The sequence below is a fragment of the Monodon monoceros genome, unplaced genomic scaffold (assembly GCF_005190385.1).
Source record: "Monodon monoceros isolate NGI ecotype Baffin Bay Population unplaced genomic scaffold, NGI_Narwhal_1 Super_Scaffold_21, whole genome shotgun sequence".
NCBI classification, from domain to species: domain Eukaryota; kingdom Metazoa; phylum Chordata; class Mammalia; order Artiodactyla; family Monodontidae; genus Monodon; species Monodon monoceros.
In genome coordinates this window covers 137,107,364-137,134,331 of record NW_021703778.1, presented here as the reverse complement: position 1 = coordinate 137,134,331, position 26,968 = coordinate 137,107,364, and the positions used below count along the sequence as shown (strand labels likewise).

General features: G+C 37.8%; 2 protein-coding genes across 7 annotated transcripts in view; one reads left to right on the top strand and one right to left on the bottom strand.

The window, feature by feature from the left end:
- The window catches only part of ESR2 (estrogen receptor 2), a 193,753-nt gene extending 190,166 nt beyond the window's left edge, over positions 1 to 3,587 (top strand). The window contains exon 9 of the mRNA XM_029238381.1: positions 3,454 to 3,587. Within this exon, the coding sequence (XP_029094214.1) occupies positions 3,454 to 3,587 (134 nt within the window). The remainder of the gene's footprint in view (positions 1 to 3,453) is intronic.
- SYNE2 (spectrin repeat containing nuclear envelope protein 2) overlaps positions 1 to 26,968 on the bottom strand; it is a 332,333-nt gene that overhangs the window by 122,285 nt on the left and 183,080 nt on the right. For all 6 annotated transcript variants that reach the window (XM_029238377.1, XM_029238372.1, XM_029238375.1 and 3 more), the window contains 10 exons: positions 25,128 to 25,450; positions 23,041 to 23,185; positions 21,954 to 22,172; positions 16,751 to 17,016; positions 15,110 to 15,278; positions 12,298 to 12,453; positions 9,792 to 9,932; positions 7,552 to 7,734; positions 6,656 to 6,793; positions 48 to 233 (listed from right to left, as the gene is read on the bottom strand). In XM_029238377.1, coding sequence (XP_029094210.1) covers positions 48 to 233; positions 6,656 to 6,793; positions 7,552 to 7,734; positions 9,792 to 9,932; positions 12,298 to 12,453; positions 15,110 to 15,278; positions 16,751 to 17,016; positions 21,954 to 22,172; positions 23,041 to 23,185; positions 25,128 to 25,450 — 1,926 coding nt within the window. The remainder of the gene's footprint in view (positions 1 to 47; positions 234 to 6,655; positions 6,794 to 7,551; positions 7,735 to 9,791; positions 9,933 to 12,297; positions 12,454 to 15,109; positions 15,279 to 16,750; positions 17,017 to 21,953; positions 22,173 to 23,040; positions 23,186 to 25,127; positions 25,451 to 26,968) is intronic.

Below are 26,968 nucleotides of genomic sequence, written 5' to 3'. Positions count from 1 at the left end.
AATATACATTTAAAATAAGAAGTCACATCGTTATAGTGCTAACTTACATCAGCCATTCGTTGAATCTGGGGAAGGCTTTCTATGATTTTTTGTCGTAAAGCTACTATGTGATGACTTAAGTCTTGTATAGGCTGTGCTAAAGTATCTGTTTCAAAAATTATTGACAAGCCTTCTAGATCCATGAAAATTGAATGCAAAAGATTGTGCTTCTGTTCTGCATCTTCCAAAGCCATCTAGATAATGGGAAACATGAAAAAAGAAAAACATCAAGATACTGGAAAAAGTTGATTGAAATTACATCAGAGAGAATTCTATAACTATGTATGGTGACGGACGGTAACTAGACTTAGTGTGGGTGATCATCTTCCAATACATACAAATATTGAATCATCCTGTTGTACACCTGAAACTAATAAATGTTGTATGTGAATTATACCTTAATTTAAAAAATTAAATCAGAGAAAATTTGAATTTGTCTCAACATTTCATACTCCTGTTCATTCCCAATTTCATAATAAAACATTGAGCATTCTCTCTTGTCAAGGGCAGTATATGACTATAGAATGTCTACCCCATCTTGGTGGGCTTGCAGCAGCTGTTTTATACCAAGTAGCCCTGCTCCTCCAGCCATCGTCAACAGAATCAGAAACACTTGACCTATAAGTTCATCCCTCTATAATTTGGAATTAGGGTCAAGAAAGCCATTCGTATATGTATCGCTGATTCACTTTGTTATAAAGCAGAAACTAGCACACTATTGTAAAACAATTATACTCCAAAAAGATGTTAAAAAAAAAAAAGCCATCCAATTGGCTGGACTTGTAATTTTGGGAAATGGGTTTGACAGAAATAGATAAGTGAAGTGGGGATGGGAAACGACGAGGCAGTCCTGGTGCCAGTGTCCTCCTTGGCCTTACCATCTGGAGCCACTGACTTCCATGAAACACCCCTATAGCTTGAGTTGACTTGAATAACTTGATACCAAAAGAGCTCTATCTGATAAAACCAAATATAAGTGGAAAACATCCATTTTTAGAATTCCTTAGACATTCTTCCTTAGAATTTTTCTTTTGTTCCTTTAATGATTATAATTATTAACTTTCAAACTTAAGATTTCAAAATATCTCAGCCACCTATTGGAAGTATTCAACCTGCTAATGTAGTCTTCAGGTAATCCCATAAAAAATAACTGTTATGAAAAAGAGCATTTACTTATGCAACCAGACTTCTAGTCACGAGTCCCCAAAATTAATCAGGTTATTCAGAATTTCATATTGACCTTATTCCAAATCCTAGCAGGAGAAAACTTGAAAGGAAAACAAAACTTAAAACCAATGCTTTTCCCAATAATACTATTTACAATAGCATCAAAAAACCATAAAACGCTCAGGAATAAATTTAACAATTTACATTAAAGAGAAATTAAAGAGGACCAAAATAAATAGAGAGATACATCCTGTTCCTGGATGGGAACAGCCAATATGGTTAAGAGGTAAAGTCTTGCCAAAGTGATCTGGATTTAATGCCCTCCCAAAATTCAAACAGACCTCTGCATAGATATTGACAAGATGATTCTAAAATGTATATGGAAATGCAAAAGATCCAGATTAGCCAAAACAAATTTGATAAAGAACAAAAGACTAAGTTGTAGAATTTATACTACCTGATTTCAAGATTTACTATAAAGCTGTAGCAATTAAGACTGTGTCATATTGGTAAAAGGACACATAGATCAACAGAACAGAAGAGACAGTCCAGAAACAGACCCATATATATGAGAGGTCAATTGATTTTAACAAAGCACCAAAGTAATCAATAGTGAGTCTTTTCAAAACATGGATAATCTCATAGAAAAAAAATGAACCTTGATTCTTGCTTCATATCATATACAAAAATTAACTTTATTTACTTTTTTAACATCTTTATTGGAGTATAATAGCTTTACAATGGTGTGTTAGTTTCTGCTTTATAACAAAGTGAATCAGCTATACATATACATATATCCCCATATCTCCTCCCTCTTGCGTCTCCCTACCCCATCCCTCTAGGTGGTCACAAAGCACTGAGCTGATCTCCCTGTGCCATGCGGCTGTTTCCCACTAGCTATCTATTTTACATTTGGTAGTATATGTAAGTCCATGGATTACAGACCTACAAGTAAGAGTTAAAACTATAAAATTTCTAGAAGAGGAAATCCTTGTGACCCTGGGTTAGATAAAGATTTCTTAGATACAACACAAAAGAATAATTTATAAAAGAAAAATATTGATAAATTAGACCTCCTCAAATTAATAACATTTGCTCTTTGAAAGACAATATTGAGAATGAAAAGACAAGCCACAAGCTAGGAGAAAATATTTGTAAATCACATATGTGACAAAGGATTTTAGAATATTATATAAATAATGTTTACAATTCAATAATAAAAAGACAAATAACACAATTAAAAACTAGGCGGGCTTCCCTGGTGGCGCAGTGGTTGAGAGTCCGCCTGCCGATGCAGGGGACACGGGTTCGTGCCCCGGTCCGGGAAGATCCCACATGCTGCGGACCAGCTGGGCCCGTGAGCTATGACCGCTGAGCCTGCGCATCCGGAGCCTGTGCTCCGCAACGGGAGAGGCCACAGCGGTGAGAGGCCCGCGTACAAAAAAAAAAAAAAAGGCAAAAAACCCCCAAATAACTGAACCGACATTTCACAAATGAAGCGTACAAGTGATAAATAAACATATGAATAAATGCTCAAATTAAAAAATCATTAGTCATTAGAGAAATGCCATTTAAACCACAGTGAGATACCACTACTTGTCACTAGAGTAGCTAAAATTTAAAAGACAGATACTATCGAGTGCTGACAAGAATATGGAGTCATTAGAACTCCAGTGGGAATGAAAAATGGTAAAGCCATTTAGGAAAATAATTTAGCAGTTTCTTAGTTAAATACCATAAGAGCCAGCAATCTATTCCTAGGTATTCATCAAATGAAATGACCTGAAAACCTATGTTCACACAAAGATTTGTATATGAATGCTCACAGCGGCTTTGCTCATAATAGCTGTTGCAGCTCCTAAAATGGCCCCCAATAATCCCCACCTCCTGGTACTCATGTCCTTACAATTAGTTCTCTTGAATGCAGGCGGAGCTTATTGATTTACTTCTAATAAGATATGGCAGAAATGATGAGATGTCACTTCCAAGATTAGATTATAAAAGACCGTTTCTGGGGCTTCCCTGGTGGCGCAGTGGTTGAGAATCCGCCTGCTGATGCAGGGGACACGGGTTTGTGCCCCGGTCCGGGAAGATGCCACATGCCGTGGAGCGGCTGGGCCCATGAGCCATGGCCGCTGAGCCTTCACGTCCAGAGCCTGTGCTCCGCAGCAGGAGAGACCACAACAGTGAGAGGCCCGCGTACCGCAAAAAAAAAAAAAAAAAAAAAGACCGCTTCTGTCTTGGGAGCTCTCTCACTCTTTTTTAGATTGTTCACGGTGAAGGGAGCCAGCTGCCATGCCATAAGGCAGTCCTGTGGAGAGGCCCTCACATCTGTGAATGGAAGTGGATCTTCTGAAGCCTGCCAACAGCCACGTGAATGAGCCTGGAAGTGCATCCTGTCTCTTCCTTCACCCAAACTAAGCCTTCAGATGAGATCACAGCCTTGGCTGACACCTTGACTGCATTCTCATGAGAGACCTTGAGCCAGAACCACTCAGGTAAGCCATGCCTGGATTCCATAATTCTTGTTTTAAGCTGTTAACTTCAGGAGTGATGTGTTACAACGCAATAGATATAGAATACATAGCCCCAAACTTGAAATAACCCAAATGTCTATTAACTGGTGAAGGAATAAACATATTGTATATTTCCACAAATGGAATACTATTTAGCAGTCAAAAGAATAGACTACCTATAAATGTAACAACCTGAATGAATCTCGAAAACATTAAGCTAAGTAAAAGAAGTCAGGCCCAAAAGACTGTATGATTCTATTCATTGGATAATGTAGAGAAGACAAAACTATAGGAATAGAAACCAATGAGTGATTACATAGGGCTGAACATAGATAAAAGGATACTGACTGCAAAGGAGCACAAAGAAACTTTTTGGGGTGATGGAAATGGTCTTTATGTATTGATGGTGGTAGTGGTTACACAACTGGATACCCTTATCAAAACTTACCTAGCTGTACACTTAGGTGTTTTTTACTATCTGTAAATTATACCTTAATGAAGTTGATTTAAAGAACAAGTTGTTTTCCTATTTTCTACAATGACAATTACTGTTTCAGTGAGTCTTCATTACAACAGTAGACTTCACGGAATCAGCTTTAGGTTACGAAAACCTAATTTAACAAATGCAATCGAGGTGGAAGGTTATAGTGTGATTAAAACAGACTTTTAAACCTTAGTTGAGAGTTTTGATACTTCTTTAAGTCATTTTAAAAATCAATACCAGTTAATGTTAGAAAAATGGTAAAGGGTGCCCTAAAGTAGGACAACTATTTTCAAAATAGGAACAAAGTGGGGTATTCACATGGGACTAGTTATTTATGACTTATTTCCCCTTGGAAGATTTATTAGAATACATTCTGTGGACATCAGCCTGCATATCCCCTGGTCCCTACTTCCTCCAGCTAATAACCTAAGTTCTACTCAGTCCCATGTAAACAAAGGTCAGCAAAGGAGGGTGTCCTGAACAGTTTGAGAGATACTTTTACACATTTACATTTGTGTCAGAAGAAGGCAGTAAAACTTCAGCTGTTTTTGCATATGTTCATTCTTGTACAGTTTTTTAAAAACTCCTAATAAGCATTTGAGGGAAAAAAAAGCATCATTCCTCTCTTCTGTCTGCAAACTTCTTGAAAATGATGAAAGATACAGGTCATTTAAAATAAAAAGATGACATGCTTTGGGGATGTGGAAAGTCAACCCAAGAGGTGGGGGCAGAAATCACAGGCAAGGGGAAGAAAAGAAACAAGTAGGTGAAAATGCAGTATCTTTACAACTGTTACCACAGGAAAAAACTGTGCCAAGAAGTCTCACAGGGGAGGTATGAAGTCAGTTGTTACTTAGGGACACATTGTGCTACTTTAAAGATATAAAAAAAAAGAGTTGGATCAGTTTTGAGGTCTGATTACTCTAAAAATTGTTATAGGGGATTTCCCTGGTGGTGCAGTGGTTAAGAATCTGCCTGCCAATGCAGGGGACGCGGGTTCGATCCCTGGTCAGGGAAGATCTCATATGCCGCGGAGCAACTAAGCCCATGTGCCACAACTACTGAGCCCACGAGCCACAATTACTGAAGCCTGTGCACTCTAGGGCCCGCGTGCTGCAACTACTGAAGCCTGAGCGCCTAGAGCCTGTGCTCCGCAACAAGAGAAGCCACCGCAATGAGAAGCCCACGCACCGCAACCAAGAGTAGCTCCAGCTTGCTGCAACTGGAGAAAGCCCGCAAGCAGCAACAAAGACCCAACACAGCCCCCAAAATAAATAAATAAGCAAATGAATAAATAAATAAATAAAATTGTTATACAATAAACCTTTTCCTAAGAGATTCTTTCTCATGGCTGAATAGTATGAGAGAAGGGAAATATGCCTTCACAATAAAATTTAAGCCAACATTCAGCATCCGGAAGATCTCTTGTAGTCACGGCCCTGAGTAGGAAAAGCCTTTCATTTGTTTTGCCTTTATAGGTTAGCATGGTGACACAGGGCACCTGTGGAGCAACAGGAAGGACAGGAAATTTGGAATCATGGCATGCTAGAACTGGAAGGAACGGCAGATTAGTTTTCTAATGCTGTGTAACTAATTACCACAAACTTAGCAGCTTAAAATAAAACAAACTTATTATCTCATAGTTTCCATGGCTCAGGAGTCCAGGCATGGCTTAGGCGGGTCCTCAGCTCAGGATGTCACAAGGCTGCAATCAAGGTGCCATCTGGAGCGTGGATTTTTCTTCCAAGTTCATTCTGGTTGTTGGTAGAATTTAGTTGTAGGACTGAGATCCCAGTTTTCTTGCTGGCTGTTGACTGTGGGTCTCTCAGCTTTTGGAGGCCACCCTAGGGTCTTGGCTCCATGGCCCTCTCATAGTATGGCAGCTTACTTATTCAATCCAGCAGGAGAATCTCACTCTAGTCTGCTACCAGGGAGTCTTATAATTATACATCCATGATCAGTCATGTATTCATGGGAGTGACTATCCCATATCCTTAGCTATACGATGTAACCTAATCAAGGGAGTGACTATCTCATCACTTACTCATATTCCTGCCCACACTCAAGGGAAGGGGATTATATAGGTCGTGTACACCCGGGAATAGGACTATTGGGAACCATCTTGGAATTCTACAACCAAAACCATCACCACCATTCAGTGCAACATTCTTACTTCAGAGATCGGGGAAACTGTGGCCCATGGAGGACACAGTAAATTATCCTGAAAGTCAAGAATTAGTTATCAGGACAGAAAGAACTAGATCCTGGTCTCCAAAATCCCTATCTAGAGCCTGCCACTCTTCCAAGCTTCCTTCTGCCATTTGGCATGCTTGAAGATAAGGCTGTTTTTTCAGGAAAGAAGGGGGGAAAAAGCATCGCGACCATCAGCTAAGCCACTAATCGTTATGTAGATTCTACGACACCCAGGAAACACTGAAAGAACACTCACCTGAAGGGTACTAGCGTGGTGACTCAGCGTCTTTGAAGAGTCATAGTCTGCAGGATCGGCCAGCAAACGACTGGTATTTTCTATCCAAGCCTCAGTACTCTTCAAAAGATCATGATACTCCTCCAGCTTAATTGTGGCCTGTGAAAGATAGGCAGTACCAAACTCAGTCTGATGGTTCCTCTTTCAGTGGAATGATTCTTAAATGAAGAACTGGTTGCTGTTAGTCAGTGGTGTCAGGCCTCGCAGGGCTCCACACCCCACAGCTGGGCCACTTGCCCACCCCCTCCAGGTTTTGATCCTTCAACCTGTAAAACGAATCCTGACCACAGGTGGGAAGGATTTAAGGAGTTCTACCCCAACGCTATGGGCCTCAGCAAGGGTTTCAAGTTAGCTTTGCAACTAGTCTGGTTCCCGTTTTATGTCCCACTTTGAAAACTGGGCTTACATTTGGTCCTCCTGTACCGGGCCTTGTCCTATATATACCAGTCCCTCTGAGAGTAGGCTCCTGCCTTGCTGCTGCTAGATCACATGCACAGCTCACCCACCGTGACCCCTACTTGGAAGGGAGGGCAGGGGTGTTTTGTTCCCAAATGAGGTTCTTTCTCTGGCTCCCTCCTGGGACTCTTGAGGTTGCCTGCCTGAAATTCCCCTACCTGTTGAGAAGCCCAATTCTTACCCGGACTCCTACTGTGGTCTGACTTTGGGATTCTTGCTTCTGCCTGTGCCAGCAGTCCCCTCGATACCTGCTCAAACCTATGGTGTAGCTCTAGCTTCAGGTCCTAAAACTGGCAATTCAAGGGAAACTGGCTGCCTCTGAATATGTATTTTTGTTTTGTTTTAAACCCATCTCACTACTACCACATGCTCCGTGTAGCTATCGCGTGTTACAGCCATACCTTGTTTAACTGTGAGGTTCTATATTCTGCCCTCTGTGATACTTGCTGATACTGCTGGAAAGGAATCATCAAGTTATCCATCCATTCTTGAGCTTGTCCTGGGTCCTGTTCAACAATGTCCTGAACTTCAGAATCCAGCTCATTTAGCTTGGAGTGCCAGAGATCCAGCTCATCCCACATTGTCTGGGGAAGAAAAGGGTAAGTCCATTTGGACTGAAGATGTGTTGAGTTCTAAGTTTTCACACAGTATCTGTACTTGTAAATGCTACCAAAACAACATGACAGAGACAACATCCCAGGCAAAGTTTTTCAATTATGCCCAGAAACCACCTGAACTGAAAAACACTTTTTCTGAGGTCTCTTAACTCTTACTGTATTCATTTCAGTACAAATTAGCTGTAAGAGGGCAGAAAGTCCTAGACATTTCCAGAGATGAATGACACCAAACAAGGTCAACGTAATCCTAATCTTTCAAGAGTGATGAGGTAACATTACATTTAAAAGGGCTTGGGTAAATACCTAACCTATTTAGACCAGTATATATATCTACTTAATCTAGAAGACAATTCTTATTAAATGCAAAAATAAAACTGATAAAAAGAAAATATCTGCTCTGACTCAGACTAATACACTGGCAGAAAATTCTAGCCACATGTATTAGTAGCAACTGCTTTTAGTTCAAGAAACCAATAGGCTGGATTCAAACCTGCACTTGTCTGGGCAGAGGAAATCTCAAAGGCAACATTCAATTATTACTTAATATCTGTGTAAGAACATAATTTCTAGAAATGGGAAAATCTGACTAGCTAAAGTGCTTATTGAGAGCCCAAGATTTTGTCCAACGGTGAGCCATAGTCTGACCTATTTTTATTTTTCAATTTAGTTTAATCTTTTTAATCCTTTGACATCACATTTGTTTGGTTTAGAGGAGGCTGCAAAGTCAAAGGCAGGTATGATTGTTTGTGAGGAAATCTTGTTCACCTTATTTTAAGAGAGTATACACAGTCTAATGTCTTCTCAATGAAAGAAGGACACATACAATAGGTACAATTATTTCTTTTAATATTTAGAATTATTTGCTTATTTTTACCAAAAGAAACACAGTCAAGTTAAATTAGAAACCAAAGGAGAGACTTAACTGCAGGGAGGAAGGGAACAGAGGGAAAGGGGGTGATAAGTAAGACTTCTCTGAGGATAACTTCTTTAAAAATTGCAGTATAACTGACATATAACATTTTATTAGTTTCAGGTGTACAACACAATTGTTCTTTCTTTTTAAAAATAAATTTATTTATTTATTTTTGGCTGTGTTGGGTCTTCGTTGCTGCGCACAGGCTCTCTCTAGTTGCAGTGAGTGGGGGCCACTATTCCTTGCGGTGCATGGGCTTCTCATTGCGGTGGTTTCCCCTGTTGTGGAGCATGGGCTCCAGGCACGCGGGCTTCAGTAGTTGTGGCGTGTGTGCTCAATAGTTGTGGCTCGCGGGCTCTAGAGCGCAAGCTCAGTAGTTGTGGCTCATGGGTTTAGTTGCTCTGCGGCATGTGGGATCTTTCCGGACCAGGGCTCGAACCCATGGCCCCTGCATTGGCAGGCGGATTCTTAACCACTGCACCACCAGGGAAGTCCCACAATTGTTCAATATTTGTTTCTACCATAAAGTGATCACCACAATAAGTCTAGTTAAAAATCCTTCACCATACATAGTTACAAAATTTTTTTCCCTGTGATGAGAACTTTTAAGATCTATTCTCTTAGCCCTATTTTTAAAAGTCTCCATTCATATTAGAATATTTCCTTAAAATATAAAGTAGAATGTTTTCTACATGCAGGAGTTTACTTGGAAGTTAAGAGGTAGAATATTATGTTTATGTACAGTTCTACCTAAGACATTTTACAAGTGAAATAAATTTGGAATTTCTACTTTCCTCTGTTTCCCCCGGCAGTCTAAAAAAAGCTGTTAATACCATTTATATCTTACTGAAATGTTTTTATATATCAGTCTTCCCAAGACAAGATCCTTCCCTAGTGAAAAGGCTGGTTCCCAATCATAGGCTCTCAGGAGTTTGGGCATATTCCCACCATGGAAAAACTGAGAACAATTCTTAAATGCAACCTTCTCCACCAAGCCTCTGCAGGTGACACACTCAGTGAGGAGGGCCCGGTAAATCAGGGTTAGGATCCCTGTGATGACTGATGACAGGGAATATACCAAATGCTGAAGGAAGTTAAGGGAGAATGTTACCTTTTGAATTTCTTGAGCTTTCTCAATATTTTTGCTCTTCTGCTGCAACATCTTTTCGACATTCCGAAGCCCGTTGTTAATTTCGTCTATTTTTCTACTCATTGAATATGATGGTGAGCTTTTCAAGACTTCATTGCTGATCTGTTTCAAAGGAAGAATGACACAATGGAGATGTTTTCCGCACTCTATTCAGAGGTTCAAATGATAAAAGGGGTAGTCACAGTGTTTTGAGATTTTACTCGTACAAATCTTTTAAGGGCTAGGGGGGAAATTCCAAACCATACTGACTAATGCGTTAACGAGAGGGTAGATTAGTAGACTAGGAAAAGGCAGCTGTGCTGACCTGACCGTTCAAATCCAACCGGGAAAAAAAAAAAAAGAAAAGAAAACTGACCAACAGAAATCTGTTCAATATAATCCACAGTATATACTACAGATATGTGCTGTGTTGGGCAAAACTACTGAGGGGACTGTCTGAAACATACCCCAAGGGAGCAAATGATATTAAAAAATTCCTGGGAGAAAAATTATTTATTATACAGTTTCTATGTTTTATGAGAGAATCCTCTGCACAGATTTGTTTTCAATAAAAACAAACATTCTCAATTTGACGTAAAAGATGTAATTCCCATCTTAATATTCATTTGGGTGAAATAACCTTCTAAAACTGGCTATTTCTTGCAGCAGAAGATCTTAGTTTTTCTCTGTGTGAATGTTTCTAGTGTATGTTTTCCCAGCAATTAGAAATCTAGCTGCTGAACAGTATAATTTTTTTATCAGAATGATTTTCCAAAGAAATTAACTTGTACTAGGAAAGATAATAAATGAATTTTGAATGTATGATTTTTCAAATGCCTGATTAGCTCATGTTCTTATTTTTTTAAGCTATGTTGATAAGGTTTTCTCCAAACAGCCACTGAATAACCAAAAAATACTTAATGCTTTTGTATTCTCCTTTTAATTAACCTTTTTAAAACCACTATATCTGTACAACCATTGAGACTAAACCTTCCAATGCAGATACTTTACAGATACAGAAATTGAAACACAGGCTAAAGTCATCATGTATGACTTGCTTAAAGTCATACAGCAAGGTAGTGGGTGAATTCACCCCAAGAAGCCCGAGCCACCAGACGCCAAGGCCCCCAGGCTCTTTTCACAGCATCAGGTTGTTGATACTTTTATATAATGTTTTTATTCCACAGACCATACCACAGTCAAGATTTTTTAGAAAAAAACTAATCCTGTATTACTATTATTATTTTTAATCACTGTATTAGCTTTTTATTGCTACATAACAAATTACCACAAAATGAAGCTTTCTGATATTTTGGGCAGTTACTCTTCTGGCAGAAATGCCTATCATTTTTGTATATTAGGAGAGATCATGATTTAGGTAAAGTATGCAGCCAACTGAATTGCACAGAATGGTATTGTGTCTGTTGCCTGGATCCTACAGTCACATCACGCAATAAAAGTAAGTTTTTATTGGTTACAAATATACACAGGTATCAAAGTTACTGTTGAAATTTTCAACCCTAAATTTAAAAGGTAGATTTTGATTATTAACTCACTTTGTTAGGGATTTTCACATGAAGTAGTCAGGAGAACCAATTGAGTTTCTCTCAAAACATTTAGTATTCTCTTAAAATAAAATCAATAGTGCATGATTCTTGAGGAAGTTCCTCATAATAGATTATCTTGTATGTCAAATCAACAGGATTTGTTATAATATATATTAGGAGTTTACATGTTTTTTACATGGGTTAGATTTTCCAAAGAAATTTGTCGCAAGTTTGAACCTGATTTTTTGTGTGCAATTAATATGTTTTATTTACTAAATTATAGGTATTTTAGGCTTCAAAAAGCAATACAAAAATCCTTCTGTATTCTTCTGGACCAAACAGGATTTTGTTCTGTTGGATTTGGGCAGCCTTTAAATAATGCAATAAAATTGTCTTGCTAAACTCCTATGTCTCCAAGTACTATGAACCATTTCCCATTCTTTCTTCCAACCTGGACTTTCAGGTATAAAGATTTGCCTGGGTATGCTTTGTGAGAATTATGTTACCATCATTATTAGAAAGACACCGTGTGTTAAGTGCTACTCCTAGTAAGTTATGAAATGTGTGTTCTTATTGTTCTTGGTTGCAATCTCAAAATGTTGAAAGCAAAGTATTATTCATGACCAAAATTTTAAAGTGATTTTCCGGAGGAAAAAAAAAGTCAAGTAAAAGCCAATATAGAACTCTATTTTTAAATGCAAGAGAAGAAAAACTAAGCATCTTCACAACTAAAAATTAATAGACTAATTCTGTTACCTGTGTCACTTACTTAGAGCAACTCCGTCTCAGTATCAATACGCAAAATTATCACTCAACTAAACTCTATAAAAACAGACATAGCTGAAATCAGGGCAAATGAAAATGTGATCTTAAATGATATGTTGTTCTTTACATTCATTCACCTCCATAAATAATAATACGAATACAAACATTATTATTACCTTCTCATCTACGTCTTCTAAAGCTTTTCTGCATTCTTCCACCTGGGATTCAATCTCTGCAGGGACTATGGTGTACATTTCAGAATACTTGATTCGCAGTTTTTCCATAATATTCTCAAAAGTTAGCTTCCCTTTCTTAAGAATGCTTTGAAGCTCCTAAAAAATCAAGAGAGTTTCAAATGCTCACAGGACAGAGAAAAAGTTTAACTCTAAAAATGAAAGCAGCTTTCCAGCACATCTTTATGATTTAAATGAGCAAACTTTGCATGACAAAACCTCACTATTGATACAAGCTGATTAAGCATGAGAGATACTCAGTTTGGTCAGATGATGCTTTCTAATTTGTAAGAATTAAACTTGATATCTCTCCATAGTGTCAAACCATTGTCCTGAAAAGACATTACAACATCTCCTGCTTCTAAAGTACCTCTAGGATTTAGTTATATCTCAGTAGCAGTCTCCATCTAAAAAGCTGCAAGCAGCAAAAAGTTTCAAAGAAGTTTTATTTTATTATTAACTTGTTGCCATTTCTGCTTCTTCCTACATTATCATCACAATGATTCAAGGCCACTAAAAGCCCTGTGCTTGAAGCAGAAGTGTCTGCTTTCATGTAATTAGACAGCCCAGCACAGCTCAACTTCTTTCAAAAGGGAGGGTTCCAGTTCCTTGCAAAGAATGTGGGGTTTTAGGAGATAAAAGAAACCTGAACAAATAGTCTATTGGTCGTGGCCTAGAAACAGAATCTGATCTACGTACTCCTGCACTAATTATAAAGGAGAAACTCATTTGTTTGGGAAAGTTTCCCAAAGATCAAGTGGAAAAATACTTCTTGACTTTACTGTGGCTTTTTGGGTTTTCTTTTGTTTTTACAGTAGCTGTTGAGTAGCATTATCTGTGTTAATGGATTGAGTCACCACACTGAAGAATGATTACAATTTTGAATGACTCCCCGATGTGTCACTGCTTTCCTTTTCTTAGCCCTCAGCAGAGAACAAGTCTAGAGGAAAAGTTAAAGAATAGTGCCATTCAGAGAAAGGTAGGGTTTGAGGTACAGAGTGCTCCTCCTTTATCTAGACTTAGCCCTGAGTACAGGTCTTCATTCAGAGCTACACTTAGATGGCTTCCCCATGAAGACTGCCTCTGTGAGGGAGAGTAAGTTTCCTTTTGCAACATTGATACCAAAAGCTCTGGTGAATAACAGCATGCAACTTTTGAACAAACTGCCAAACGTCAGTTTTGCCTGTTACCACCTAGTGGAATGAGAAGAGATTGTTCGGAAAATGACCCCTAGCCTATGCACAGATAGTGCGATATAATAATTTAGCCTTCATCCCGGTTCCTGACACAGCTTCTAAAACCCTTGGAATTTCCTGCATAGGGGTGAAAGGAGTGTCTTTTGTTATTTATAACAAGTCTTTTCCAACCATACCTGAGTTTATGGTAATGAGAAGATTCTTGGTGGTGGGGCTGGGGGGTGACAGCTTCAGGATGGGGCTGGTGCCAGAGAAACCAACTGTGTGATTAGAGGGCTAGAACTTTCAACCCCACTTCCAGACCTCCAGAGGGGAGAAGGGCTGGAGGTTGAGTTAATCACCAACTGTCAATGACTTAATCAATCACGCCTATTAATGGAACCTCCATAAAAACCCTTAAACAAGGTTTGGAGAGCTCTGGATTGATGGACACGTCAAGGTCCATCAAGGGAGAGTGGCGCACCCAGAGAGAGCATGGAAGCTCCACATCCTTCCCCCATACATGTCTTCCACTTGGCTGTTTCTGAGTTGTATCCTTTATAATAAACCAGTAATAGTAAGTAAAGTGCCTTTCTAGTTTTCTGAGCCATTCTAGCAAATTTATAAACCTGAGGATGGGGTCGTGGGAGCTGCTGCTTTATAGCCTGTCGGTCAGAAGTACGGGTGGTGTTTCTATTTAAAGAGAAAATAGTGAAGTTCTTTACTTGGAATCCAAATACTTAAAAAAATAGATTTCATGTCTTAAGGAAAGTATGATGGAAAAGCAATTTGACTATTTTTAACCAAAGAAATTTCTTCTATGGAGGCATATGATTTTGTCTCTCTGTAATCAAGATTATTCTAGTTTATATTTACATATCAAAGTAAAATCTGTTATTTGTATTGTGTCATTTTCTATGCAATAGCTTTTTAAAGTTAACTCTTTTCTGTTTGAACATCTTTTTAAAGTTATGAAGGACAACATTTACATGAGATTTTTGAATAAAGCATTTCTCAAAATGTTAAAAAAAAAAAAAAAAAGAAGTACGGGTGGCATCTGAAGCAGGGGCAGGCTTGTGGGACCGAGCCCTTAACCTGGGGGTCGATACTAACTCTTTATAGTTAGTGTCAGAATTGAACTGGTGTCCCAGTTGGTGTCTGGAGAGTTGGGGAATAGGTTGGTGTGGGGAAAAAAAAGCCTCACACAATTGGTGGCAAGTGCTGTGAGTAAAAACAGTTCTATCCCTCTCAGAGACTAGATATTATACCCTATAAAGTGAGCAGTCCTACGTACTACTCAAGAGTGGTCTGAGACCCCTGTACACCAAACACACTTGAAATGTGGTTGGAAAAGGGCTGCTGGCCTACCTCCTGACCTAGTCCCAACTCTGCTCTCTGTACTCCAGCCATATTGATCTCCTGTGGCTCTGCCCACACCATGCCACAGGGCCTTTGCCCACATTTTCTTCTTCTTCTAGATTCCCTCTACACTAGCCACAGGGTTACCTCTGCTCCAAGAACTTTGGACTCAAGATTTCAGATCTGTATCAGCCACATTCACTAGTTCATTCCTCACTTACCTCAAGCTGTTCTGCCTTTTCTGGGTGGTCTTGTAATTCCATATTTTGGAAAAAGGTTGTAGTCTGCTGAAATGAATTCTTCAAAGTAATTATTTCTTTTGTAAAGGCATGTCTTTCTTGTATTTCATTCTGTATCAATTGCTTATTTTTTTGAGCCTTCTGGAAAAGCCTAAAATATAGCATCAGAATAAAATTGTTCCTCTATCCTGCTTTTCTGTGTAATAGTTTTATTTCAACAATTAATATAATGTCTGCATAGCTCACAAAAGGTTTTTTTTCCTGAGAGAAAAGTACCAGTTTTCAATGGTTTATATACTATATATACAAACATACATGAAATTCTATCACTCCATCAAAAAAGGGGGGATATATGTATACGTATAACTGATTCACTTTGCTGTACAGCAGAAACTAACACAACATTGTAAAGCAACTATACCCCAATAAAAATTAATTTAAAAAAAGAGAGGAAAAAAAAAACTCTCTAAAACTTTCATCCCAAAATACCTTCTTTTCACACTTTACATTCCAATTGCCATATTTTTTTCCTTGTAATCCTTGAGTTCAATTGAACGTGACTCAGAGGTGTGAATGAAGTCATGCATGGGCCCTTGGAGTCATAGATGACGGAATTAGCCTTTCTATCCAAGCTGACCCCATTTACTGTGGATGCAGCCATCATATTATTGGAGGAGTTTAAGTAGGGAAAATCTTTCCTGAGAACTATCTGGTAAGTATTTCTAGCTATAAAGATATTAGTGATATATCCTTTGACCTGATGATCATACTTCTTGGCATCTTTCTCAATGAAGTAATCACAGATGTACAAAGAGATTCTAGTGTAAGAATATTCATTACAGTGTTTTTATAAAAGTAAAATAAATTACATATAATTTAAAGGTTCTATATTAGGGACTTGGTTAAATACATTATAGCATATCCACATGGTGAAATATTATAGTTATATTTTAAAGAACATTTAATAGCATAGGAAAATAAATATAATATGCTTATAAATGGTTCAGCAGAATATAAAACAGTATAGTACTATGATCACAATGTTTTTAAAAGTACAGCCATAGTAAGAAAGATGAGTGATTGGTAGTGATTGTTGATGAGTAGTAAAATTAAAGGTGGTTTTTATATTAATCTTTACAATTATCCACATTCTCTAAACTTCCTATAATGAACATGTATTACTAAGTTAGAAAAACAGCAAACATTTAAAAAAATTTGAAACACCAGGATGGAAAATGTGTGCTTCCTTTAATTATCGTTAATATTAATATTTTCCAAAATAGATAACTAATGAGAACCTACTGTATAGCACAGGGAACTCTACTTAATGCTCTGCGGTGACCTAAATGGGAAGGAAATCTAAAAAGAGAGGATATGTGTATAAGTAAAGCTGATTCACTTTGCTGTACAGTAGAAACTAACACAACACTGTAAAGCAACTATACTCCAATAAAAAAAATTAATTTCCATCATTTTTATACCTATCAGTGTTGACGCAACTTGATTCTGTCATATCATTTGTCATTGTTCTATAATATTTTTATATTCTAGAAATTCAATATTTTCTCAATTTTTCCTGAGTTTATCAAGCACATTTCCTTAATAGTTTTTCATAAATCTTACTTGTGGCATCGTTCTTGCATAGACATAATCTCTTGAGATGCAGAAACAGTTCCCATAGGTCTTAAGCCTTCAGGAGTGTTCTGGATATTTTTTACGCGCTGCAGAAGTAGGGCCAGTAACAGCTGCTGCCTCTCCACATTCTCTTCATATTGGCATAAACAATCCAGCAGCTCTGAGAATTCCTCTGTGGTGGCTGCCTCTTTTGTTTTGGAAATTTCAGGGAGTTCTTCTTGAAGATTATCTAAAATAATTCCTTCTCGTTCAATCTAATTCAGTAAGCAAAAAAAAAAAAAAAAACACAGGGAGCTAAAATAAGTAAAATATACTCTTACCACTTCAGGACTCAGCAATCATAATTTTTACATACTGGCTCTTCAAAGGATTCCCAAAGCCACATCTCAGTTCAAGGTAATATTTGTCTTCCTACAGCTGGGAGTATTATCTCTCCACTATCCCAATCCCATAGTTCCCAGCTACTGATCATGTATATGTGTGATTAAAAAGAAGTATTGCTGGGCTTTCCTGGTGGCACAGTGGTTGAGAGTCCGCCTGCCGATGCAGGGGACACGGGTTCATGCCCCAGTCCGGGAAGATCCCACATGCCGCGGAGCAGCTAGGCCCGTGAGCCATGGCCGCTGAGCCTGCGTGTCCGGAGTCTGTGCTCCGCAACAGGAGAGGTCACAACAGTGAGAGGCCCGCATACCGCAAAAAAAAAAAATGTATTGCTGTTATGAGCTGAAGGAAATGCTACTGAATATTTTCATAATTTCTTTCTCCTTCCAATTTCAGTTGCTTTATTAAAGCAATTATTTCTCCTGACTGAGATACCCATAAGTTAGTTAGAATGAGCTCCACCAAACTGCATCCATGAAGTAGAAGAGGTTGGGCATTTTTTCTACAGGTCTCTTTTCTTTCACATCCAATGCTCAAAAAAGTAAGCCCTCAATACCCTGTCACTCACTTACACCAATAGGAAAGCAGCCCAAGTTACTGGACTGCTCATGTCTTTCTCAACCACAGCTAAATGCAGAACTCAGAAATACATAACCTATCAATAATAAATAAAATATCTAGAAAGCGGAGTTCTACTGGCCCTGAAACTCAGAACCAAAGACAGAATATCAGATCCCTCTCATTCCCTCTTCAAATCCTCTGGCGCTCTCGTCAGCAGCACTGTACATTTACCACATTCTGTCCCAGCATTGCCAACATTCCTGCTCTATGTTCAGACAGAGTCAGCCATCCTGCAATCTTGACATTACTGAATATCACAGAGGTCAACTACATTTATGATATCATGCTAACTGAAATGATAAATGAGGACCTGGATGCCCAGTAAGACATGCCAGAGAGTGAGATATAAAGCCTATGAGAATTCAGGAACCCCAGCATCAATTAAGCTCCCAGGGGGGCCAGTAGTCTGGGGCATGCCAGGGGACTTCTATAAGGTAAAGATCAAGTTGTTCAGTCTTGCACCTCTGTTGCCAAGAAAGAGGTGTGGCACTGGATGGGCCTTCTGGGATTTTGGCGGCCGTGTATGCTACACTGGTGATTATTGCTCAGGTCCATTCATCAGAACGCCGCCAGTGCTGAGGAGGCAGTGCTGCAGGACCAGGCTATGGCATAAGCTACCCTGTCACTTGGGCCATAGGTTCCAGCTGGGTCCCCAATCACTAGAATCCATGAGTACATGTGTACCTAATCTACATGTGTAGATTGGCCCCTCTCCAAGAGACCCAGTTATGGAATTTGTGCTTTCCATCCCCTCAAACCTAAATTCAGTTGAACTGAAGTCCTAGTTCTCAAGCAGGCAGCTACACTTCCACCAGGGAAGGGGATACAGGTTCTGCTGGGTCATTTTGCAGTCCCCTCACTCCCCCACCAAAGAACCAGCATGCAAAGAAAGGAGTTGCTATGTTGACAGAGGTAACTGTCCACCTAGGGTTTCCAATATACACTGGGGTTGAAAGAACTATGTCCGTAATCCAGGACTTTATGGAGCATCTCTTGGTGCTTCCATGGCCAGCGATAACCATAAATGGGCAACTGCAGCAACCAGGATCCAATAAGAGTAAAGCGACTAAAGGCTCTAACCTTTCCTGTGTCAGCTCTCCTATCTCCCATTCCTGTTCCCTTGGATCACTTTCCAAAATAAACCACCTGCTTACAAGCCCCTGTCTCAGGTTCTGCTCTCTGCTGTACAGCTGTTAAGTCATTAGGAGGAGAACACAAGGGGGAAGAATAATTTTTTTAGGACAATAATTTTATCCAAAAGCCAGGCAATTCTTCAAATTGTGAATGGATAAACTAACTGCTGTGCATGAGTCTGACAGACTATTACTCAGGAATAAAAAGAAATGAACTATTGATACAAGCAGCAGCATGAATGAATCTCACATGCATTATGCTTAGCGAAAAAAGGCCAAACTCAAAAGGCCACAAACTATCCGAGTCTGTTTATATGACATTCTGAAGATGGCAAAACAGATTAACAATTGTCACAGGCTGGAGGTAATGGAAGGGGCTGACTACAAAGGGGCATATGGAACTTTCTTGGGTGGGGGAAATGTTCTAAGTCTTGATTTCATTGGTGGTCATGTGACTGCATGCACTTGTCAAAACGCAGCAAACTTTATACCAAAAAGAATGATGGCAGCCCCCAAATAAGTAAATAGTTGCCACAAAGATTATGCATTCACTCTTCAGCCCCTGGATGATTTTCCCTGGACAGGTTATAAAACTTTTAGGTTCACAGTCACTTATAAAGTTGAGTCTAGAAAGGGAGAAGGAGCCACAGTTGTTCCAAGAGTAAACACAGAGACGGAAACAGAAAAACCTGTAAGCAGCCAAAGTAGAAGCTAAAACAGGAAAGGCTTTTGGATCTTGGGTACAAGGGGAAGAAGACAGCCTTACCCCTCCCATATCTTTGAAGACATGCCTTTATTCTAGCACATTGTGATCAGTGAAGCATAAAATGATGATCCTGAATAACCAGAAATGAATAATTAAATTAAGCAGATTCTGCTTAAGAAAAGAGGGAGGTAAGATTTTAGGGGGAAAAAAACGGTAAATCAAAATTTAAATTAATTTTTGAATTTGTAAATTTAAACAAGCATTTAAGTTTTCAAAAATCTACTTACACAAAACCTTTCTTCATAAAGATACTGGATTGTTGTATTAGTACAGACGTTTTTAAAAACAGAAATTCATTTTGTCACATGTAAAATCACCAGCCATGCCAACAGAATCTTGCATGTACAGGTATTTAAATGATATAATTTTTATTGAATGGATAAAAGCTATTTTAAAATCTTACAGCAACTTGGCATGTGTAAAAATCATTTAAGTTGACAGTTTAGTGGTTAAAAACAGAGTGTACATTTGAATCTTCTATCACTTATGAAGTTGAGCAAGCTAATCTCACTGTGTCTCATTTTCTTCATCTATAAAATGAGAATGATAATCTCATCCTCATAGGATTCTTGCGAGGATAAATGTAAATACATGTAAAGTGCTTAGAACTATGCCTGACACGTGCTCAATTAAGCGCCCATTAAGTGTTAGCAGTTGTTGTTATTATTGTTATTACGTGAGAACATATTTTGTTGGTGTTATTCTTTGAAAAACACATTTTGTTAGCAGATATTGTCAAATGCTTGTATGGATAACTACAAAAATAACTACTATTAAATAACTACTAAAATATGATTGCCAGTGGGTAGAGGGCAAGAGAAAGATAATGTAATAAAATAAAAAGAACAATAATCTTAGGATTAGCCTAAACCTGGATGTGAACAAGAGCTGTCCCTCAACAAATACTAAGTGCCCACTAAGTGCAAAGCCCTGTTAAGATTCTAAAATTACAGTGTGAGCAAAACAGATGTGGCCCCAGCCCAATAGCCCCAGTTTAATCACTAGCTTGGAGGCTTGTACCAACTTAAATCTCTCAGTGCCTCAGCTTCTTCATTTAGAAAATGGTGATAATAGGTAACTCCTGAGGGCCATGCCAAGATTCAGCAGCATCATGTGTGAACTGCCTTCTTCTTTTTTTTTTTTTGGCCACGCCTCGCAGCTTAGTTCCCTGACCAGGGATGGAACCCGGGTCCCCTGAAGTGGGAGTGTGAAGTCTTAACCACTGGACCACCAGGGAATTCCCTGAACTGCCTTCTTAGCACAGCACACAGGAACACACTGCACAGAAGGACCTCAGTAAACCGTGCCACTGTGGATGGGAAAGAGCTGGAGGCTAGCGGCCCTGCTAAAAGGACAATTTACAAAGTTCCTTGGAGTTTTAACATTCAAGAGACTATTTACTAACCAAACCCCAACAGCACCATCAAAATGATATTCATTTTCAAGAACAACAAGTTTTAAGCAGGAAAATATGATAGTGCTAAACGTTTAAATCCTAAGGCAATGTGACCTACTGCTAATCAAGTATTGATTATATTTGTCTTAAGTAAATTCAGCAGAAATTTTAACAGGAATAAGAGAGAAGGGTTTTCATTTAATGTTCTGATCTGTACCTCATTTATACCTGGTCCTTTGGAAAGATTAAAGAATACCCTAAGATATTTTTATACTATTTTAAATTTTCTTTCTAAATGTATGGGATGCCTAAGGCCTCAACCATGGTTAAATTAACATCTGTGATCGATATATATTATGGAGGTTTTCTTTGAGCCAGTCTTCAGAAAGAACATCATACATATTTTTATTAACAATATACTTATTAACTTAATATACTTATTATACTATTGTTAATATACTTATTAACAATAGTAGTTAATTTCCACAGTTAACCACTGTAATTAATTTCAAAATTAACTGGTTATTATGAATATTACCTTATTCTAACCTCTAGTGTGATGGAGAGATATTTTTAAGAGGGCTTAGCTTATCTGCACGATAAAGATTTTAAAGCTCATGTAAGCAAGTAGCCACTTATTTCTAAGAATTATTTGACACCAAAAAAATGCCACTGTCATGAAAGAATTAGAATCATTCTTGAACAATTCCTTGGAGATTATTTTGCTAGGACCTGACCTCTATAAACATTTACATGTTCCATGCACGTGATGTAAACAAATGGTACAGGTTGAGGACTTGTTTTATATTAAAAAAAAAATGAAAATAATAAAACAATTGAAATGACATGTGTTAGTAAACTGTACGGTTTGACTGTTGCAAATGAAGCACTTACTTCTTCATGGATAAATTTCCACTCCTGCTTCAGTTCTTCACACCACAACTCCCATTCTTTAACAGCTTCCATCAAACTCAGCCATCTCTCCCATAGAGCAGATGTGCTTCTGAGTAAACAGAGGCTGTCACTATCTGTGCACATGGGTCTCAAGTGTCTGAGGACCTGTCGTACTTTCATGAGCTCTCCTTTGGCTGACGTAAGATTTGACACCAAGGCCTTAAGAAAGAAAAGAAAAGGAATAGGAGGGATAGAAGTTTTCTGAATTCAGAACTATCCTGAAACTTATAAACTATTTTAATCTTGAACAATTAATGTTTTAAAATCATCCATAAGTATTACATAATCCATTTTTTAGTCCTTTTGGAAGTCAATTTGAGACAGATGAGAAGCATCTATGTATTATTATATTGTACATGAATTTGGAACTATGGGGACAAATAATGACCTATAAACCAATTTTTCTAAGTAAAAATGTGTTTTCCAAGGTAAATATCCTAGAAGTTCATTTTCTTATTTTAATGTAAGTCTTGTATTTTACTAGATAGCTAATTTGTACAATGCTTACTGTAATCAACCACCAACACATTATTTATATTTTTTGGTTTTGTGTTTGTTTGTTTTGTGGTAGATGATAAGCACAGATGATTTAGAATGTCCTCATCCAAATGCTAATAACATACATAATACCATACACTGTGACAGATGAATATATGTAAAAACTAAAATTGCTCAGTAATAGAGTATAAGAAGTAACCAGAATTTAGCATTTCTGAAAGTTGCATTAAATGCTCTGTCATTGATCCAGCGATGTCCAACAAAACAACATGCAAGGTAACGCTTTAGAAAGAATGATTAATAAGGACAGGAGCTACTGGGGAGAAGACTGTCCTGTGAACCCAAATGATTAAATTTCTCAGAACCAATGCCTCATTTTCCCCATGGCTTTTGGTTTAGGAATTTTGTTGAGTGTACAACTCAGGATGAAGATTTCTGTGGGTCATAACGGAGCCACATCCCGATGCCTCCACCTGCTTTCTGCCAATTTTTTGTACATAGTCTTACTGAGATTTGCAAGTTCTATTACCTTGCTCTGTTCCAAGCGCTCTAAAGCTTCTTTGTATGACATTGGCAATGGGGACATGGACTGCCCAAGAACTGTCTCCATCTGGCTGAGGTTAGTGCAAATTTTCTCTTTTATTTTTCTATAGCCTTTGTAATTTTCAAGACACCTAGTGAGACACAGTTAGAAAAAAAAAGCGATGTTAAATTTTATTTAGTACAATAAATTCTGAACTTCCCAGAATGCATTCTGAACACTTAGTAAAAAACAGAATGTAATTCTCTTTTTGCTACTCAGTGTATTTCAACAAATATTTATTGACTACCTCCTCCTCAAAAGACCTGCATGAGACTTTTAATGCAAACTTTAACAGGCAGATAAGACTGTTTCTAAAACACCTAAACTGGAAAACTGCATTCTTGAGCACTGCTAATAAGGTGTAAATTGGTACAATTCTTGTAGAAAACCACTTAGTCTTAAAAATGCTCATATCTTTTGATCCAACTTCTGCAATTAATCTTAAGGAATCAATCCTAACATAAGAAATTTATCCTATACCTTATAAAACCTTTTACACAGTAAAATCTTTTTACTTATTAGACTGTTAATTAAAATGGCAAAAATCAGAACACACTTTATGCTAACAAAAGATATGGTTAAGTAAGTTACAACAATCCGTTTTATAAAATATTATATAATAATTACAATTGCTTTTATATGAAGTTTTGTTACAATAAGGAAGAGTTCATTTTATAAAGTAAAAGCAGCCTATTTTTATATAGTACAATGTTGTGCTACATTAAAAAAAAACACTATGAATAAAATTATGTATACAAAATAGATACAACTTAAATCCCCCACTGAAAACAATAAAAAATTAGGTATCAAAGATATATTTTTAAAAATTCTTAAAACACAATAATAAACTGGCAAAGAATTAAGGAATATTCAGAGGCCCCAAACTATGTAAAAGTGGAAATACAGAGAAATAAGCTAAGCTCCAAGGCCAGTTTTTCACTTTGAGGACATCTGTCAAGTTTCAGTTTTGTTGACCTTCACCTGGAATGCTGGGGACAGAGGATAAAGCCCGGAGCACACCCAGGATGGATGTTTATTAGGACATCCCCTCTGTAAAGATAATTTGTAACACATATAACACAAAGACCAGCCTTCAAAATGTAGAATAAATCCCTACAAATCAATAAGAAAAAGCTAGACAACCCAATAAAAATTGTCTTGAACAGGCATTTTTCAGAAGATGAAATATGAAAGATGAAGAAATATTCACAAAAGAGGCTCAAATTCATTAACAGTAATAAAGATGCAAATTAAAACCACAATGAAGTATCACTTAACCATAAGACTGGCAAAAATTAAATCTCACAACATTAAGTGTTGGTGAGGATATGGGGCAACTGGAACATTAATATGTTGCTGGTTTGAGTAGAAATGGGTAAAATCATTTGGAATTAAAAATTTAAGATGTGCATACCTTTTGACCCAGCAATCACAATCCTAGTTATACACCCAAAGGAAGCTCTTGCATTTGCAAATGTTCCTAGAAGCACTGTTTGTGAATGCAAAAACTAGAAACGACCCAAATGTTTACCAACAGCTGGGTGAGTGAATATTTTACTACAGACAAAAACATGAATAAACTTCAGGATCATAATGGTAAGTTTGAAAAAATGAAGTCACAGAAGAATACATATACATGAAAACAGGACACAAACACGTAGTAAAAATATTTTTAAAAGCAAGGGCATGGTAAATAAAAAACAGGATAATGGTTACTTCCGAGAGGAGAAGGAAGGAGTACCCAAGAGAATTCAAAAATCATGATGTTTATCTTTGAACCTTTGGGTACAAAGGTGTTTGTTTTATCATCATTCTTTATACCATACTCAGACTTCTATAAACATTCTGTTTTAAGTACTCAATATTAATTAAGAAAAAATGAAATAAATGCAATAGAATATTTGCCATGGTTTTCCTTAGTGATTTTTTCTTACTTTTCCATATTTTCCAAATTATTTCTAATGTGTACATGTTAATTATAAACAAATCTATATTTTGTTCTTAAAGCATTACCTTTAGAAAGAAGTACCTACCTTTCTACTTCAGCTTCCTTTACTTTGGCTGCCTCCCTCATGGCTGAGTCCTTAGAAACTAATTCCTGTAAAGTACACTCAAGTTGTCGTTTAGCTTCTGGGCTGCATATAGTCCCCAAATTCTCGGTGAGGTCCTGGATGTCTGCTATTGTGGACTTCAGTTCCTCTTGTTTGCGGCGAGGCATCTCTATTGATTCTTCTGGATTATCAAGGTCTACTCTATGGGATGCAATGATGGCTTCAAGGGCAGTGATGATCCCCATGGCCCTGGAGACTGCTTCATTATAGCGTGCCATATTTCCATAAGCATCATTCAAGACATTCTGGTGAATGGAAGATTAAATGCCGTGATGAAAACTGTCAAACTTTTGTCATTCTTGAATTTTTGTGATACATTCATAATATGTCTCTGTGTCATAAAGAATGAGCATCTCGCACTTATAGTTTAATAATATTACACTAATAGTTAAAAATGAATAAGTTTAAACTAAAAAAAACCAAACAAAAATGAATAAGTTTTTCTTTGCATAAAGAAAATGGTTTCCAGATTTGCTAAATCTAATCTAAATTTAAAGATACATCTCATGAATCATGTCTAATGATATATGTTCCTGCTCTAGAACTCTTGTATTAGACTATGAATTACATAAAACAATTGAATATATTTAATGTATATAACCTTAAGCAATATCTGTGGGGAAAAAAACTGAAAAGACCCCCCACCAAACCTCTTGTATTTTTAAATTAATGGCTCTGCCACTAACTTTAGTTTTGAGCACATCATTTAATGTCTCCAGACCTCAAGTCTTCTCACTGAAATAACAAATAGTTGAAATAAATAACTTTAGAGGTCCCTTCCAGTCCAGCTCTAAATATATCATTTTGGGGATTTATGTACATTGTTTCTGGAAACTGTATTAAAATCAAGCAGAGAATTTGTTAAGTACCAATTTAAAGAATGTATTAGGGTTCATATGACTTTATATTTCTATAGCATTTATACCTTAGCAAAGTAGTTCAAATACATTATCTAACAACTCTTTGAATTAAAGAAGGGAGTTGGGCTTCCTTGGTGGTGCAGTGGTTGAGAGTCCGCCTGCCGATGCAGGGAACATGGGTTCGTGCCCTGGTCCGGGAAGATCCCACATGCCGCGGAGCGGCTGGGCCCGTGAGCCATGGCTGCTGAGCCTGCGCATCCGGAGCCTGGGCTCCGCAACAGGAGAGGCCACAACAGTGAGAGGCCAGCGTACCACAAAAAAGAAAAAAGAAGGGAGTTAACATCCCCATTCTAGAAATTCAGTGTGACAATTCTGAAAACACAGTGAAGGGCATTATATTAAGAACAGTGTGTTTAAATGATGCCTAAGATATCTACCCTATTATTGCAGGAAAGGAGGGAGTTTGTTGTCATCGCTCTGCAACAGAGATCAGCAAACTTTTCCTGTAAAGGGTCAGACCGAATATTTTAGGTTTTGCAGGCCATACAGACTGTCACAACTACTCAGCCCTGCTGTTGTAGCAGGAAAGCAGCCATACACAAGCCAGTAAGGAATGGGCATAGCTGTGCTCCAATATAACTTTATTTACAAAATCAGGTGCCTGGGCAAATTCGGCCCATGGGCCTTAATTTGATGCTCTAAAATCACACAGATCTCAACATGAATCCTGGTTCTGTTACTATTTCAAGACCTTGAGAAAACTGTTGATGTTTCTGAACTTCAATTTCCTTATTTTAAAACGGGGCTAGTAATAGCACCCATTTCACAGAGTTGCTATGAGGATTCAAGATAAAGTGTTCAGCACACTTCCTAGACACTGTAAGTTCTAAATAAATGTGGAGT